Raw genomic sequence first — 17,516 nt, 5'->3', positions numbered from 1 at the left:
GGTTCAATAAATATTGCACATAGGATGTGGGAAAGAACACGTGGAAAATGTGCTATAGGATGGAAGATATGGGAAATTGGTATTAGATGCTGGGTATAGGATATACAGTATATGAGTAATGCAGCATGAATGAAATATTCTAAAACATAGGAAGAGAAAATCATTGGATTTACTACCTACCTGTGTTCCTGCCGATGAAACAAAATTCCAGCAAGATTGCAGGGAAGAAGGAAGTATAATAGAAGGTACTATGATTTATTTTAGTTACTTTTGGTTCTACCAACCACGAACTTCATGGCAGAGTGCAAGTAAGGATGTCTCTAAAATTTCAACAATTTCGACTGAAGGTAAAGAAAAGGTAAAGAACGTATGATATCTATTTCGCCTTGCTTTGCTCTTTAATTTGATCGAAAAGTTTATTAGACTCGTCCACGACGAGATGAATCACACATAAAGGATTACATACACGATTAAAACGTATCTTCTATATACACAGCTTTTACTCGTGAAAATTTTAGCCTGACACACGGTGGTCAGATTCTTTTCACCCTCGATGACTTCTGTTTAACTGGCACGTTCTTCCATACACACGCATGCACACACAGTACTGTCAAGTATAACCCTCTTGCTGTGCTAGAAGACTCACACACAGTGAACCACGACGAAATAAAACTCTATAGTCTTTTGTGGTCCCATCGTGGTTATCAAACAATACGATGATTATAGTCTCTTCAAAGCACTAGGCACCGCAATTCCCAATTATAGATTCCCTTTCACCATTTTTCTTCTTTCGAAAACTCTGACATTACCTGTAATTGTTGTACAAAATAATATAAATGTAAATAGACGTAGTAAACGTATTAAAGATAAATGTTAGTAACACAAAATATCTTAATTCAGTAATATGTTGAATTAAAGAAGTAATTCTATGATAAACTTGTTCATTAAAATAAATTCTTTTAGTGTACGATATTTTCATTGCAAATTGTCCCGCGCTTTAAAATAGATTTTAATAACGCACAGCGTTTCTTGACATTTCAATTTCAAAATCACAAGGATTCTATGATAGGAAAGAACTCACCAAACGTTGCATTTTCGAGTGGGATTCATCGGTGAGCCTGGAGGACAATTATAGGCCCTGGCAAAGTCTTCGCTATTGGACAAAGGTCCCAAAACTCTTATAGGACCCGGTGAATGAACGCTGCTTCGTATCTTCGTCAATGCATCCTCTGGTCTCATGGATCCACACCATATCTGTGCATAGTTCAAGAAGAACAGCTGATCGTGAGTGAGATTCACACCAGGAAGCATCGGTTCTTCACCGTGTATCGACACCCACTTTTTATACGCCTGAAACGCAGTAAAAATATATAGGATTCATTAAACGACTTTAAACTGTATTAAGAAAATACTGATTCTATGAAGAACATTCTAATTTCATTAAGAGAATACTGGTTTTAACAAAGACGAACATGCGACTCTATATTTCATATTGCAAAAATAAATATTATTCAGTTTGCAGTAGAAATAGTAGAATAATTGGAAAGTTCAATATTTCTATTTCTTTGTTTTTTCTACTGTTCTTGTTGTTATTACTTTACTTACTTTACTTTATCTTTATTTTATTCTCAAGAATAATGGAAAATTTATTTCCTATTTCAAAGATGAGCAATATGAGAAAAAAAAGAAGAAATATGAAAGAGAGTAAAAGGAATATATGATCTTGTTGTTATTACTTTACTTACTTTACTTTATCTTTACTTTATTCTCAAGAATAATGGACATTTTAATATTTCCTATTTCAAAGATGAGCAATATGAGAAGAAAAAAGAAGAAATATGCAACAGAGTAAAAAGAACATATGATCTTGTTGTTATTACTTTACTCACTTTGCTGTATCTTTACTTTATTCTCAAGAATAATGGACATTTTATTTTCTATTTCAAAGATGAGCAATATGAGAAGAAAAAAGAAGAAATATGAAACAGAGTAAAAGGAATATATGATAGAAACTGCAACAAATATATGCAATAAAGTAAGTTACCCTGAATGACTGTTTGAGTCCTCCATTATCAGCGATATTCTCTCCCTGAGTCATCCTCCCATTGATATACAGATCAACTTCCTGCAACTTGTATCTAGAATACTGATCCACGATGCACTGGGCTCTTTCTCTGAAAGCTTTCACAGTGGCGTTGTTCCACCACTGCATCATGTTTCCATCTTTGTCAAACTGACGTCCTTTGTCATCAAAACCATGAGTAATTTCATGGCCGATTACCACTCCTATTCCACCATAGTTCAATGATTTTGGAAAATGCTGAGAGTAGAATAGTGGCTGAAGAATACCAGCTGGAAAGACTGGAACGAGAAACATCGTTGCTAGTTTAATTAGAACAGTCGAAATTTATTTGTCAGGCTTAAATCTTATTGTCTAAAGAATACTACGTTCTAGAAATAAATTCCGAATGATTACCAATGTCGTTTTTATTGGGATTATAGAAGGCATTCACGACGGCTGGCTCTGTAGACCATTTGTCTTTATCAACTGGCTTCCGTAGTTTCTCTAGATTATGATAAGCGTCATATTTCAGCACAGCCAGTACATTCTCAAGGAAATGATTCTCGGTAATGTTCAACTGTAATGTGAAAGATAAGAAACAGATCGTACGTATAAAATGAAATATCATCATTTTCGTTGGAAATTCCATTTCTTCTTCTATGCATATTTACGAAGGGATTAAGTACCATCACGTATTCCTTCGAAAGTTCCACAGGATCCTTCAGGAACTCAGGATATCCAATCCTTTCGTTCATGGAATCGGCTTTGCTTTTAGCTACGGCTCTAGTTTCATTATCCATCCAATGATTCTCAGCCAAGAGTTCATTGAACGCTTCTCGTATCGTACGAATCATTTCGAGTGCTGTCTCCTGAAAACCAAATAAACTTTAAAATCGACTAAAAATAACATTATTTCAATTGACAAATTACCGAATAATATCAAATTAATACCATCTATATTAATTGTAAAAATTACCCAAATATTATATTAGCAGCTCACACACAATGATCTCTCGTATCTTATGAATTTCTATATACATATATACATACATGTATTTAAGCATTTTTGAAATTCATGTTATACCATTTAAATGAATTATCATGAATTTCTATATGGAAAGATTACCTTGCTCTCGTGATTGAAATTGTCACGAATAAAAAGTGCACCCACAGCCATGCCAAGCTTTTTGTTCGTCCATTCGACACATTGGGACCATCTGTCCCTCTCGCTCAGTATGCCTAACAGAATCTTCCGGAATTCCACCCTTTTCTGCTGGTACTCGTCGATCATGTGAGGCATTATCGACATCACCAATCTCCATAATATGTAATTATGTAGCGTTCTGTAAAAAATAGTTACAAATAAGATGTAACGTTTCATCAATATCGCGATTAATTAATTTTCATTTTCGGCGACTAAATATGTATTTGAAAAATTAAAAAAAAAGAAAAGATTAGAAAAAATTGAAGAAAAGGCAGAATTTACTTAGAAACAGAAATTGTATAAAAATTAGAGAAGCGAATGTATTGGAAACTTTGAACGTTAACGAAATACCTGCGATCCGTTCTTTGCACGATACGGCCCATTTGCATAAAATATGGCATGGCGTATGCCACGATCGGCTCCTCTTCTGTTATGGGCGAGTTGATAAATTCTTGAAGATATTCGCGCCACTTCAGCTGCGGAATTTCACGCTGCAGCTCGCGCAGCGTCAACTTCCGGTAAATGGCAGATGTATCGTGCCTATCAGCCTCCGGTATCGACGCCTGAAATTTTCATTAAAAATAAGTCGAACCGTCAAACAAAGCAATACGACGTTCCTATAACACATATCGAATTTCTCACAAAATATGAAATTCTTCAAATAGAATGATAAATAAATATCGAATAAAAAGAGATCCAATAGCAGAAGAATCCCACCAATTTAATACATCAAATCAATCAATAAACGCATATTTTTAGCTACAGAGAAATGAAAAAAAAAAAAGAAACGAGTATTTTGTACTATTTTGTAAAATTTTATACAGCTTGCTATTTTATTATTTCCATTCTGTCTGTATCAAATGATCGTTAAGAATTATACGAAGCTTTTAGAGCTTAAGAGGTGCATCCACATATGGAGCGATCCGATATTAACAAATTATCCGTTGTGTCATAAATGTAAGACAGGCGTACATTTGCCAACTGTTTCTCCAAATTGATCACGCGATTGAATTCTTCGGCAGCGGTTTGTGGATTAGCACCAAGCAACACGGCAACGTTCGTCATATAGCGATGATACGCCTTAAGTTGAGCCTCGCTGCTCTTCTTCAAGTAGTAGTCCCTACTTGGCAACGCCACTTGCATCTGATCCAGCTGAGGAACAATTTATAGTCGTTCGATCATTCTTCGCTTGCGCAATATTGCACGAGCAAAAGTAACTTCTGTTTAAATTTAAAGCACGACACGAAGTAGTTCGTATCTTCTTAATAAACAATTTTATACGTTATTTAAGTTACTGCAAAACTCCATTTATATATAGTTAATTGTAAAAAAAAAAAAATGCACATAACAATTTTGATCGACAAAAATCCATTATGATTGAAAACTAAAGTCGTATCCTAAATGGAGTTCTACTGCACGAATTTTATTATACAGTGCTCTAGAATGTACAACGTAAATCCAATTGTTATACTGTGCAGTCGTCGACCAAGGGACCTTACTTTGCCGGCGCACCTGGAGGATATTGGCAGAGGAGTTTTTGTCATCCGGACCGACCCACTGTTCTAGTAATACTCCCTCGTTGTATTCCCCTCGTAATCGACCTAATAAAACTTCGACGGGGTATGGTGGTGGCTTCCAGGATGGTCCAACCACCGCTGGCCAGCCGCCAAGGAATTTCAGCGTCCTCTTCAATGGCGCGTCACCGATTTTTCTTATACGAGCTGCGAAAATAGAAGACTAGAAACACCTTCCTAGCGTGGCAACGGATTTCTTTTCTTACTTCGAATTCAACATTACGAGAAAGGGGAGAAGAAATTCTCTTGGAGAGAAATAAGAAAAAAACAAATTTGTTTAATAAGGATAGAAAGAGAGAAGTGTATCTAGCGAAGAGGAGAAGGAAGAAAATTGTTCAATGAGATTAGAAGGGAAAGATGTTTTCAACGAGAACGAAAAGGATAGAATCCTTGCAGGAAGAAAGGGAACTTTATTGGAGGAAATAGTAGGAAAGGAATCGTTTAAGGAAGCAGACGATTTAAGGATCGTTTTCAAATAGAATTCACGGAACTCGTTAAAAACACGCGATCGAAAAGCATTTTCGTTGTACCCACGGATGTCCATGCATGACTTGTAGAACATCTTCGCCTTCAGAGTAGCATTGTTATCCTCGGCGTTCGGTGATTCCTCCAGGATGCGTTTCAGAATCACTTGAAGTTGATTGGCCAGCACCTCGAACGTGCTGATCGAGCTTCGATCTTCTGGAATCACGTGACGACGATTCCACGTGCCACACGCGTACTGGAAGAAATTGACACATGGTGCTGCTGTGCGATCCATCGCTGATAATAAACTGGCAGCTGAAATCGCACGATGATCGCATCAGTGAAAAGTTAGAAATGCAACTTTTGCTTACTCTACGCTGTTTTGACATCCTAACCTTCCCCTGTTTCTGACAAACAGTGACTATAAGTGATTATGCCGTGATCGTATGCGTTCAAAGTGACTACAAACACCTAAAAAATCATCATAAATTCGTAGAAATCGTCTAAGAGTAATTTTAGCGCGACTATAAGCAATTACAAGGTGACTACAATTATTCAATGCGACTATCTACAATCTACGCGTGAAATTAGGTATTTACGAGTGAGTCTGAAGCGATCGAGTGTTATCGCAACGTGACTATAATGGACTATAACGTAATTGCTTGCGTTCAACAAATTGCTAGTTAACACACGTGTGTATAAAATGACTGCATATAATGCAATTAGGGAGGTTATAACGTGACTATAATAGACTATAACAGACTATAACGTAATTGCTTGCGTTCAATAAATTGCTAGTTAACACACGTGTGTATAAAATGACTGTATATAATGCAATTAGGGTGGTTATAACGTGGCTACAGATGACTATAATATTATATGTGCGATTATCTCCGACTACTAATTGATGGAAGAATTTTTATGCCCCGCGTGTAGAATTTTTCGCGGAGAAAATTTTTATCTAGGGGACATGGAATTTTGTTTTGAAGAGAAGAAATTCATCGAAATTTTCGTAGTCACGCGTTCACGCACGGTCATATTGACGAACACGCTGATATTAAATTCCGAAGCTGATATCGGCTATAGTATCTTTGCGCAAGAACGTCAAATTGTTCTGTCACGTGCAGGAAATTGAATTCCAGCGATGGCAACGAGAGAGACGCGTCAAAGGTAACAAGATGAAAGCGTTAAAAACGAAAAAGGGAAAAAACGAAGAATATAAAAGTAAACGCGAGAGAACTCGAGATTAAACGTGTAGGTGAGCGATCATTTTGCCATAAAATCGTTCTGCGCAATCTCATTTTCTGTCAACAGGTTGGTGCCGCGACTTTCTAACCTATATCTGCTACACGTACGATCTTTTTCACGGTATTTGACGCGTTCGCGAAAATTAGAAACCGTTCACTGTAGGTACACATATGTTTTTTTTATAATACATTACTGTAACAGTAAATTATTTTAATGGAAGATTTTTTCTTCGTTAATAACCGATGACGTATATGTACGTATACGTCGTTTCATATAACTGCGATATATTTGTAACGCGTATGTCGCACCATTTTTTATAAATACTCATAGGTGCCACATTTTGTTAAGTTTGTAAGATAAATAAACTATACATATACGTTCTAGAGACGAAAATACTTGCTCCTAGATGTTAACAGTTCGTAATATCGTTGGTCGACGTTTAAAGGTGTAATACGAATCGTTTAATCGAAACGGGTAATTTTACGGTCGATGAATATACGACCAATCGAGCGAGGAAGATTTAACGAGGCCAACCGTGATCTGAGGATTGATTGCACTTCCGATAAACTATCTCTAACGAGTAATAACACCGCTCTAGGGCAATTTGATATCCTGTACCAAGGATTAATTAACCTTATACTATTAAAGTAATTATTATAAAAAATAAACGGCATTTTTTGGGCTGCTGTAAAAATTATAATGTTGTTTTCGATGTTAGTAAGTAAACCGAGGATTGTAATGCATTGGAAATATTTCAGAATAATCGCATTTTTCGAAGTGCTTTAATGCAAGGTTGCGCTTCATTGCAAATTTACTCGCGAGAGATTTGCATTTGCACAAGCAACCTCAGCCCAGTGATAATTAACGTGCACGCGAATAAAAACCTACAGTCGGGAAATGTTTTCCTAATTACGTTCAACAAACACGCAAGCTCAGACTCTTTAAACACTCGTGGTTGGCGAAGAGGCTGCTGTTTTTTAAGCAATTTTAAATTCAGGTCGAGCAACTTTTTTCTCCCTTTTTCTTCTTTTTTTTTTTTTTTGCTCTCTGTTCACAGGGACCAACCACTACGAACCACTTCGTTACCAACCCGCGGCGCAGAGACACGGTAATTGTGAAATATTAAAAAAGAATTGGATTATATCTCGTACGAAAGGTATTTTCTGCTTCCCGAAATTTTAATCATCGTGAGAGATCGCTTGTCTTCTATATTTTTAATCTAATTCCGAATTGTTTGCGAGAGGAAACTTTGTTAATTAAAACGGCTCCCCATTTTATTATACGGGATAATTAATAATCCCCATAATTCTTCAATTAATTTCTAATAAATGAGAAGGCGAATCGATTTCTCAAATTTGTCATAGTCTTCGCTAAATAAAAAAGCCGTGATAAATTGGAAAAAAGAATCTATTCAAATCATCTCTTCCTCTATTTTTTCGAAAGCCTACGTCTTATACAAAAAAAAAAAAAAATAAAAAGAAAAAGAAAACAATCACCATGGTACGCAACTGAATTCACGGTGCATATAATTCGCTGATTAATTTTATACGAACAAACGGATCAAATAAATCGAGTGATTTCTGGCGTGATCAGGGTGATTCATTCGGCTGATAAATAAACGAAAATTCGCTCTGCCTTGCTGTGTTGCTGCGAATAAATAAGTAATTAGGAATGTGGCCGCTTGTTCTGGGATTGGCCGCGTTTCCACTGCAATTAAACCGCACGATGCCGTATCTTCAGCGGGTCGGATAGCGGATTTCCCGACAAATGAAAATGCAATCGCAGGCCAACCTCTCGGTCAGCAGGCAATTCCATTGGGAATGCTTAATCCGATTTGTAGTCGTGTGCGAGAGGAGCACGCGTTTGTCGCGGGACAAACACAATTCCTACCGACCACCAATCAGTTCTCACTGATCTGATTTCATTTACCTCCACTCGGATATTGGCTGGTGATATTTCGCCCTCTCTATGATCGAATACCCGATCCCCCTTCGCCCTTTTTTTCGTAGAAATTGGTTCGATATCCAGTTAGTCATCATCCCGATTCTACGTTAACTGCGTTACATACGAATGTTTGGAAAAAATCTGCGGGCTCTATGAATAACTAATATTTGGGTACTGGCTTAATATCTGGCTTAATCTGGTCTTTAATATCTGGGTTTTTTTTCCAATTATCTCTTCTTTTGTTTTTTAATTATCCGGAGAATTTTTCCGCGGCTTGGCGTTCATGGGATTTTCTGGCGTGTTTGCAACGTAGAGAAGAATTTTTGAAAAATAGTTTTATTCAAATTTTGACATTACCTGTCCTCACGCGTTCCTCTGTTATGCAAATGTTTGGAAAAAATCTGGAACCTCTATGAATAACCAATACTTGGATACTGGCTTAATCTGGTTTTTATTATCTGGCTTTTTCCAATTATCTCTTCTTTTGTTTTTTAATTATCCGGAGAATTTTTCCGCGGCTTGGCGTTCATGGGATTTTCTGGCGTGTTTGCAACGTAGAGAAGAATTTTTGAAAAATAGTTTTATTCAAATTTTGTCATTACCTGTTCTCACGCATTCCTCTGTCATGCAAATGTTTGGACCTGTAACAAAGAGAATATACGTCCAACTAACCACTATCGTCGCAAGCGTCCAAAATTTAATCTCGTTCTAAAGGACATACGATAAAAGATTGTTTACTGTTATCAAAATGTAAATAATTCGGTGAGAATCGTGCGCACAGTGTCGAGAGGAAAGGAAGCAATTTTCCCACAAAGCAGCATTACAGCCACAAGAAAAAACAATTTTCTGCTTCCATAAACTTGCATAAAATTTGTCGATGCTACTAAAAAATCACTATAATATTTCATTTTATCACAAACGCAGGAAATGATTAAGTAATCCTTGATATTTGCAATGGTCTGTAATAAATCATCTATTAGAGCAAAGTATTATTATGTATATAAAAAAAAATATTTTTTCGAACCGTTTTTTAATCCAACGTTCATAGATGTCATTATAGTGATTAATTCTATCAGTGGTTACGAGGTAACACAGGCCTTTTCGAGTAGAACCTGATAACCTCGACTCGATTCGATTCGGTTGATTGATGTTCCCTTCTGACACGAGCTGTTGAACATTGAAAGCCATTTGCTGTTTCTCCTTTTTACGTAATTTTCTTTCCTCTCCGTGCATAATCGTGATTATAAATTGCAAATATCAAAGCAACATTTATCAAGAAATTCCTCGAGATATCTCTACAATAGTATTTATCGATAAATCACTATATGGAATTATCCTTGTAAGGTACTAAACAATTGTCGTGGAGGTTATGCAAAGCAAATGAAAATTGAATTTTTCTAACGACAGCATACATTTTAATTCCGTTTTTTCTTTCATATTACTGTCTCTATTGGTTATATTATTGTTGGCATTATGCTGGGGAATTTCATTAGTGTTTTACTGTCACGACAGTTTACAGTCTATTGGGTTGGCAACTAAGGGATACTTAGTTTCCAACCCAATATTTGTACGAATTACTATAATAAAAATTTGGTCAAGAATTTTTATCGTTATTTATTTATTAACGCGGAGAGAATTATAATTAATTGCAATCAACTAGAGAATTCTAGTAATGAAACGCCTGGTGTGGCTCTGCTGTTGAAAAAGAAACTTTTGTTATTAGGATGTAAGATTTACTTTCTTTGTATAATAAAGGAGAAAAATAGTTTCCTCGAGTAATTTCACGCGAGGACGCGCTCTTTTCCGCGATCTTCTTTCAAAAGTCTCTCATCAATTTGTAATTAAACTCTGCTGAAAGAAATTCTTGTGGGAGTTAAGATTGCAAAGAGATTTCTGCGAAAACAGTACAAACTTTCCAATGAAAGCTCCTAAGACTTTGTTCTTTGTGCTTCGACGCATTGTATTTCTGTTTTACGTTGTTCTCAAAAGAAGATTTATACTTTTTTTTATAGAATATATTACACTTCGATATACCACGTCATATCTATATCCCGCCATTTAAACCTATGTCTATATATTAACATCTAACCTATTTCGAACCATTTTTAAATATACACATTAAGCTATTTTCATACGTAACTCCATGTTCAATTTTTATACTAAAATAAGATATACCAAATATAATATCTCTGCTACGCTAAACTAAAAAATACCCTGCGTAAACTCTCATCAATTTCGCTTCAATCCTCTGTAACGCTAACCCAACCATTTTAACACCAATGTAACTAATTTTAATTCCGGATCAATCTACCAAGAACAGCTTAAAACCAATATATCGCAACATCTAGCCACTACACTAGCGCACTCTATGCCACTATCTACCCTAACTCGTTCTCCGTCGCGCTCGATCAAACGCTAACTCACTCTAATTCTACGTGCAATCTTCGGATCAACTCAATAGACTCGTATTGCTATTCTTCGACACCTAGATCCCACGTCAACGCGCTTCACGCCTAAATCCACGCGGAGTACAGCGTATGACAGTGGAGCTGGCCGTTGTCAGCCGCTTAATTAATCACTACCATCGGAACTAATCGTGTCATTTAGGGCTAATTCAACTTACGGGGCTCCTGCACGCATTCGCGGCTCGTGTTCAACGCCAATAGCAGTAGAATGAAAAGACAAGTGGCAAGAAGAGTGACGGCGAGCACACCGAGCAATTGCTGCCTGTTGGCTGGCCCTCTTCGTCTGATCGACGTCGCGCGCGTTATTCCGAGAGGCTTCCGATTGTTTCCTGAATGCTGCAGAACCGTCGTCGTGGTGTTTCCACGGGGACCATAAGTCACCTGTGATGGAAAACACGTTACACGCCTCTATTTATGATTTACGAGTCGTAGGAAATTTTGCTCTTCCTTCTTTCGCGTAGGTGTGACACGAAGATTGATGAGACTGTGATTATGGCATAGGAATGGTGTAAAAATAAAACTATCCTAAAGAGGGATATAAGGTTGTTCGAGGGAATCTTTTGGTAAAGATATTTTTTGTGAGATTTTGGAAGCTCGGGGAATCTTTTAGAAATACTTGGATTTTTTCTTGTCACAATTTGGAAACTTGACAACTTTTTAAGAATTTGGAAATTTGAGAAATATTTTAGGGTTGTCCGAGTGTTTTTTTTTTTTTATCAACATGGAAGCTTTCTAATTTTTTAAAAATATTTAAATCTGTCTTTTTAGGAATTTCGAAGCATTCGAAATCTTTTTGGAAAGAATACTTATTTATATTCTGTAAAGATCAATTTTTCGTTTAATTCACGCAATGAGATTCTATCGAACATTAAAGAACCCTTATAATAAGCTGCTATTGAAAATCGCGCCTTAAGATTCTCCTTCTCACGTCTCGAACTCTCTCATAAAGGAATCGTCGTCCCAAAGAACCTCGTCAATTTCGCTTTACAAAACATCCTCACCACCACCCAGTTCGTTACCAATTATTATTCCATTCATGATTCTAATAAATAATAAGAATTCTTATAAAGATCGTACTAGACCATATATTTTAATGCAACAAATACATTGGCACTGCCATTGACAAATATAAAAGAATAAATAGATAAAGATTATTGGTAGAATGGATTTTTATAGAGGAATAAAAGCGAGGGTGGTACAGCCGAGTGATACATATCTGGGATTAGGGAAGATTAGGATACCTACTTATTTGCTAATTTATGGTTTCACTGAGGATGGTATACCTGAATGATACACGTGCGGAATCAGGGAAGGTTAGGGTACTCTGTGTATTCGTTAATTTATGGCTGCATTGGCGCCACACTTGTATCAAAATATCCTCTCTCGAGACAATTAACAAACCCAAATACTTGCATTCTCAAAAAATTAACAACACCGATGGAACAAATGAACAAGACAAACCTACAAAACATTAATGCCACGAATTAGCATTCTAAAGCCACAAAATATTGACCCAACGAATAAGCTGTCGAAAGGACGAATAATAAGTCATTTTTACCAAATTACTACTTGCAACCCCTAAGTAATGAAAATCTCTAACCTGAAGGTGATTGGTGGTAGACGTCTCCTGGCCGGAACCTCCGGTTATCTCATTCTGCTCGACGATCACGCTCGCCTTCAGGTATCCGTTGTTGCTTTCAGCCTTCATCCTCCCTCTACCTGTGCTACCGAATCCCTGGATCAACTGCAGTAGCTGGACACTGAACCGAATTTCAAGCGACTATCTGTGTCAACGACCGGTGTAACGTTGGCATCGCGGCTGCTCTCGATCCGCCGCAGCCAATCGACCATTGATCGTTGCTCAACGACCACCCTTTCAAACCTTCTTTATTCTTTCAACTTGTTTATCTTTGTATTCAACACTCGAAACAGAGAAGGCTAACAATCGAACACTTTATCAGAAGACTCTCGTATACACTTTTATGGTATTACTTTGCGATTCTGCAATTTTCCCTGTTCCTTATCGACCGATAGAGAGGAAGATCTTGAACGACGATGTCTCTTTTTGTTTATCGGTTTTGATCGATGAAGACGTCGATGGTCAATTGCCAGTCCATCGTCAGGATGACGAAGAGAAGCCGAGGATTAGTGTTGGTCGGCTCAGGTCGGACAGCTTTTCTGTTCCGAAAGGATCTGTGACCGCTGTGCTACTGACGAGTACCACCGACACCTAGCACTCTCGCACCACCTCCGTTGTACCTGCCCCCTCCACTCGCCCTCTTCCTCACCCTCAACCCTCGATTTTGTTTACAACGAGAGTCAGGCGACAGGGGTGGGGATTCTGGGCGCACCGTCGCCTTTTCTGAGGAGTTTATAGGATTTCTCGTTAGTTTTCCATGGTTCTTGACGTTTATGATTTTCGTGCTAGGTTATGGTTCCTATGGTATTTGTAAATGAGGGTTTTCATCATTGTCTAATTGACCTCTTGTCTGTAACTTTGCCTGTTTCGTTTCACTGTCATGAGAAATCTATAGAATTTGTAATTCTTGATTGTATTAATTTTTTATTGGTAGTTCTGCGATTAATCAGATTCCTGAATGACTGTCGTTTGCTAACGTCACTTATTATTCTTTGTTACTCTTATTTTGGGTTCTTCTACTCGTTGATTCGCGATTGCCAACTTGTATGATAATTTCTAACCGATAGTTTCTATCGATATGATTTATTTATTTAAAAAATGATTTTCAGTCTACGTTATATGTGACAATATATCGAAACACAAATAAAAAAGTTGTTAAGAAAACAGTAAAGATATATATATTGCATATAATAATAGAACCAACTAAATGATAAATCTAACTACACCCCATTCTACTGTATCAATGAAATGGTGGCCGTTTTTCATTCGATATTCGAATAATCGGCCATGGAACGTGGTATCAATGTTTCTCAAGCATCTGCAACCGTTTTACCTGGGGTGACACGGATCGCTGATCAGAGGGGTGCGTACATCGACATCGTCGTTCGCTTGCTCCACAAATTCACCTTCCTCCACGTTCCACCCCCCTTCCCTGCCCATCGTTCGGGACATTTTCGCGTTGTCAATTTTCTTTGGTTCCTTACAGAAAATGACGTTCACCTCTCGACAAAATAGTCTGTAAGTAAATAACGAATCTGTCAGTATAAATATAATTTCTAATGGCCCATTTAAACTATACGGACAATCTTCTTTTTTTTTTTTTTTAATAATCAAAATTATTTTTTTTTTTGTGCTAATAATCGTATAAGAGATAGTTTGGACAGTTTTCTTAACGAGGATATCGAGGAGGGTGCTAATATATGAATAATTAATTTAAAGTTAGTTGCAAAACGAAGATACTGTCCATGCAGCTTTAGCATCGATCGATGTCTCGGTTTTTCTATTAATAAATCTAGTTTATATCAATTCATGTGATACGAAGTATGGTTATTTTAGAGTAGCCTAAGAATCTCTCAAGTATTTTAGTATTTTCTGCTTTTCTTTCTTCTCTCCGTCCTCTTTATCTCTTTCTAGTGTCGATTCATGCTGGAGAAAGTTTTATATTTTATTTTCAAGCGAAATATAAGTTGAGGGACTCCATGAAAAAATATAGAAATTCATAAAAAGGAAAAAAAGTCTTTAGAGCATGAAAAATGTACTACGAATCTCGAAAAATCTGATATAGGTAAATAATGCAATTTTTAATCCGAGAAAACCTGTGGAATGACAGGTTTGTTCGACTGTTAAATCCTCCCGAATCTATGGCCTTTTTGTCTACCATAACTCTTCGCTAGCTATACTTATCTCACTGAAACGATCCAAGAGCGACGCACCTCTTTGGTATTCTAAAATTATATAGACATATTTGTTAAAACTTTTGTCAATAAGTTTTTATTTAAAACATAATAATTATTTGCTTAATATTTTTGGAATTCAAAATTCTGTTCGACGATTTTTACATTTTTACAGAATAATTTTCTATTTACTGTTCTGTACAGTGTATCAAAAATGGTCTGATTAAATTTTTACATTATCTGGGTTTATCGAAAACAAAATGAGAGAGATGTCGTGTGCCAAATAGTGTTAAAAGCTACTTGCTAATTCAAGATGCATTCAACAAGCGGTTGATCAGGTTAACCGCGTTATTGATGAATATTTGCGATGCACTTTACCCCCGCAAAATCGAGGCGCGGTTGCGCTTCCAGTTAAGTGGTCGAACGAGCTGGCAAATTTTACGCCACAAATATTTTATTTGCAAAATAATAAATATGTAATTAACATCCTCGTTCGCGTAGTTTCATTTTCGAGATAAAATTAACCGAATAATTACAGAGGGTGGGTTTATTACATTTAAGATTAAATTTATTGGATTTAAAATATCTTTTTCGCAACAAATTCCGAGATCTATTTTAAAGATTCTGAGCCATACTAATTATAGTTTGATCCATTTCAACCTCATTTTTGTAAATAAAGAAAATAGATAGTAAAAGGATAATATAGAAAATAACGAAGCGAATTTTTTGGATAATAATTATTTATTGTTAAATTTATAAAAAGAGACTCGTGAAATCGAATTTTCTAAAAAAAATATCAAATACGAGATACCACCGTGCAGAAGACAGAAAATTTGAAATAAAATATTCCATTCATATTTTATATCATTCTTAATTAATATCATATTAAAATTAATACAATATTTACTGAATTACGATGATCGTAAATCGACGAGGATCGTCTCTACTTTCGTATTAAACGAATTATTAATAAACTGTAATAACGTACATACATACGTACGTATATTATACTAAAGAAGGTTGTTTTTTCGCGTGAATTTAACCTCTCAACCATACTCTGTGTGTATGTCAAGTGGTTAGTCGTCGAAAACGTTCCGAAGTGCCTCCACTGTGAAATTCAAGCAGCTGAACGGGGAGGGTGGCATGCCGAGTGCCACTCTCGCCAGCATTTCCAATTGTTTACACGATATCATGATGCAACAAGCGGCATCGCGAATTCAACGCGTTGTCCAAGCACCAATCAACACTTCGATGTCCATTAAACACGAGACGAACGAATTAATTTACACCTTTCGAAATATGCGCTTGAAACTGCGTAAAAAACAAACAAACTACCGCTGTTGAAGAACAACAACAACAAGATTTTTTCCAACTCCCAGATTCATCTCGTTTTACGAAAATGTCGAATCGGTATTTTACAAAAATAGTAATTTTACAATTTTATCGTAATCGACGATAGTTTTCGTATATTTCGTAATTTCGTATAAAATAAATTTCGACGATAGAAAATAAACTTTGTACTTTCCTCTCGTAGCGATGGTGCAACTATTTTTAGGTCTTCGTCAATTTTTTTTCTTTTTTTTTTCTAAAAAATAAACAGGTTTATCGTTTGTAGGCTATTTTTCCGGGCGGAAAGCCGGGGAAAAAAACGCGAACACGGACGACGGTCAATGTTGGACTGCCGATAGAATTTCGGCGCGACTGCGCGAATCGACGGCGCACCTTTTCTATCTTTTTTTCGCGGACACGTCGCACGATTTTGAACGTTTTCGAAATATATATACATCTTTGCAAGATCTTAAAATAGCTGAGGAACTTGCTACAGGGAATCGAGAATGTCTGGAAACTTGTTTCGTTCGATGAATTTGTAGTTTTCTGGAGCATTCTTAATGGAATCATTTAGAGGAAATGTGCCAATTGGGGCGTGGAATTTTATGGTGTTTGATTTCAACGACGTGGCTTTGATTTACTCGTTCATGGAACCGAAAGGGTGAATTCGACGGCTTTCTTTCCATCTGACGAACTACTTTAAAAGTTACTATTTTCAAAGTTGAAAAATATATAATAAAAAAAAATATATATAATAAAATATCAACAAAAAATAAAGATTGGGAATTGAAATTTATGATATTTACGACAGCTTGAATTGTAGAATTGAGAAATAGATGGAAATGAAATAACGTATTAAAAATAATTGATTGTTTCGTTCAGAGAAAGGGAATGACAATTACAATTGAAATAAACTAACAATAGCGTGTACGATAAATTGGAAAAAAAGCTTGAAGAATTGTTGAAAGATTCTTCTTGAGATGCCTTACCAGCAAAACTGTTTCTATTTGTCTCTCCATTTATGTGGTCATTCTCTGTTGCTGTTGCTGCTGCGGCTGTGACTGCGTTTCACGAAGCTGTTGCTGGTACAAGTCGATATCAAGCATGCGCCGTCATTGTGAATTCACGTCATTATCGTAATCCTAAGAAATCATATATACGAGCCTATAATTTCCAAACTATTTGCAATCTAATAACTTCATGCTAAATTTCAGCAAAAAAATGTCATTTATCGTGAAGAGAATTAAATGTTTATTTCAATCAATATCCTGAATAAAAAAATTCTTCGATTTAATATCTAGAATATTTAATTAATAATAATTAATTCAACCATTTTATTGTCCCTTTATTCTTCTTTTTCTATTTCTTTCTATTTTTTAAAATGAATAATCAAAATACAAGTCCCTCGCAAA

The 17,516-nt window shown here is 36.2% G+C and overlaps 1 protein-coding gene across 2 annotated transcripts; it reads right to left on the bottom strand.

Annotated features, from left to right (window-relative positions):
* Nucleotides 1-375: 375 nt before the first annotated feature.
* Nucleotides 376-17,243, bottom strand: LOC100747696 (neprilysin-1). 2 transcript variants are annotated; one of them, XM_012389194.3, is made up of 15 exons: nt 17,094-17,243; nt 13,935-14,117; nt 12,563-13,324; nt 11,121-11,343; nt 9,100-9,138; nt 5,375-5,620; nt 4,779-4,987; nt 4,239-4,418; nt 3,618-3,829; nt 3,189-3,405; nt 2,749-2,931; nt 2,477-2,639; nt 2,045-2,361; nt 1,082-1,350; nt 376-809 (listed from the first exon to the last, which is right to left on the bottom strand). In XM_012389194.3, exons 3-15 carry the CDS (start codon nt 12,668-12,670, stop codon nt 806-808), a joined length of 2,370 nt encoding a protein of 789 aa, XP_012244617.1. In that variant the 5' UTR covers nt 12,671-13,324; nt 13,935-14,117; nt 17,094-17,243; the 3' UTR covers nt 376-805. The 2 variants fall into 2 exon arrangements, with proteins under 2 accessions (XP_012244617.1, XP_003491860.1); XM_003491812.4 differs by lacking the exon at nt 17,094-17,243 and adding an exon at nt 15,776-16,456.
* Between the last annotated feature and the right edge of the window lie 273 nt (nt 17,244-17,516).

The sequence above is a fragment of the Bombus impatiens genome, unplaced genomic scaffold (genome assembly GCF_000188095.3).
Source record: "Bombus impatiens unplaced genomic scaffold, BIMP_2.2 scf_0637, whole genome shotgun sequence".
NCBI classification, from domain to species: Eukaryota; Metazoa; Arthropoda; class Insecta; order Hymenoptera; family Apidae; genus Bombus; species Bombus impatiens.
The sequence above is the reverse complement of the archived record's forward strand: the minus strand, read 5'-3'. Positions and strand labels throughout refer to the sequence as shown.

Excerpts from the sequence above, each read along its gene's own strand:
- LOC100747696 (XM_012389194.3), bottom strand. The coding sequence starts at position 12,670 with ATGAAGGCTGAAAGCAACAACGGATACCTGAAGGCGAGCGTGATCGTC. Across the intron at positions 5,621-9,099 it reads AGAGGAATGCGTGAGAACAG|CTGCCAGTTTATTATCAGCG; the intron begins GTAATGACAAAA and ends GTGCGATTTCAG. Across the intron at positions 4,419-4,778 it reads CCTCTGCCAATATCCTCCAG|CTGGATCAGATGCAAGTGGC; the intron begins GTGCGCCGGCAA and ends ATTGTTCCTCAG.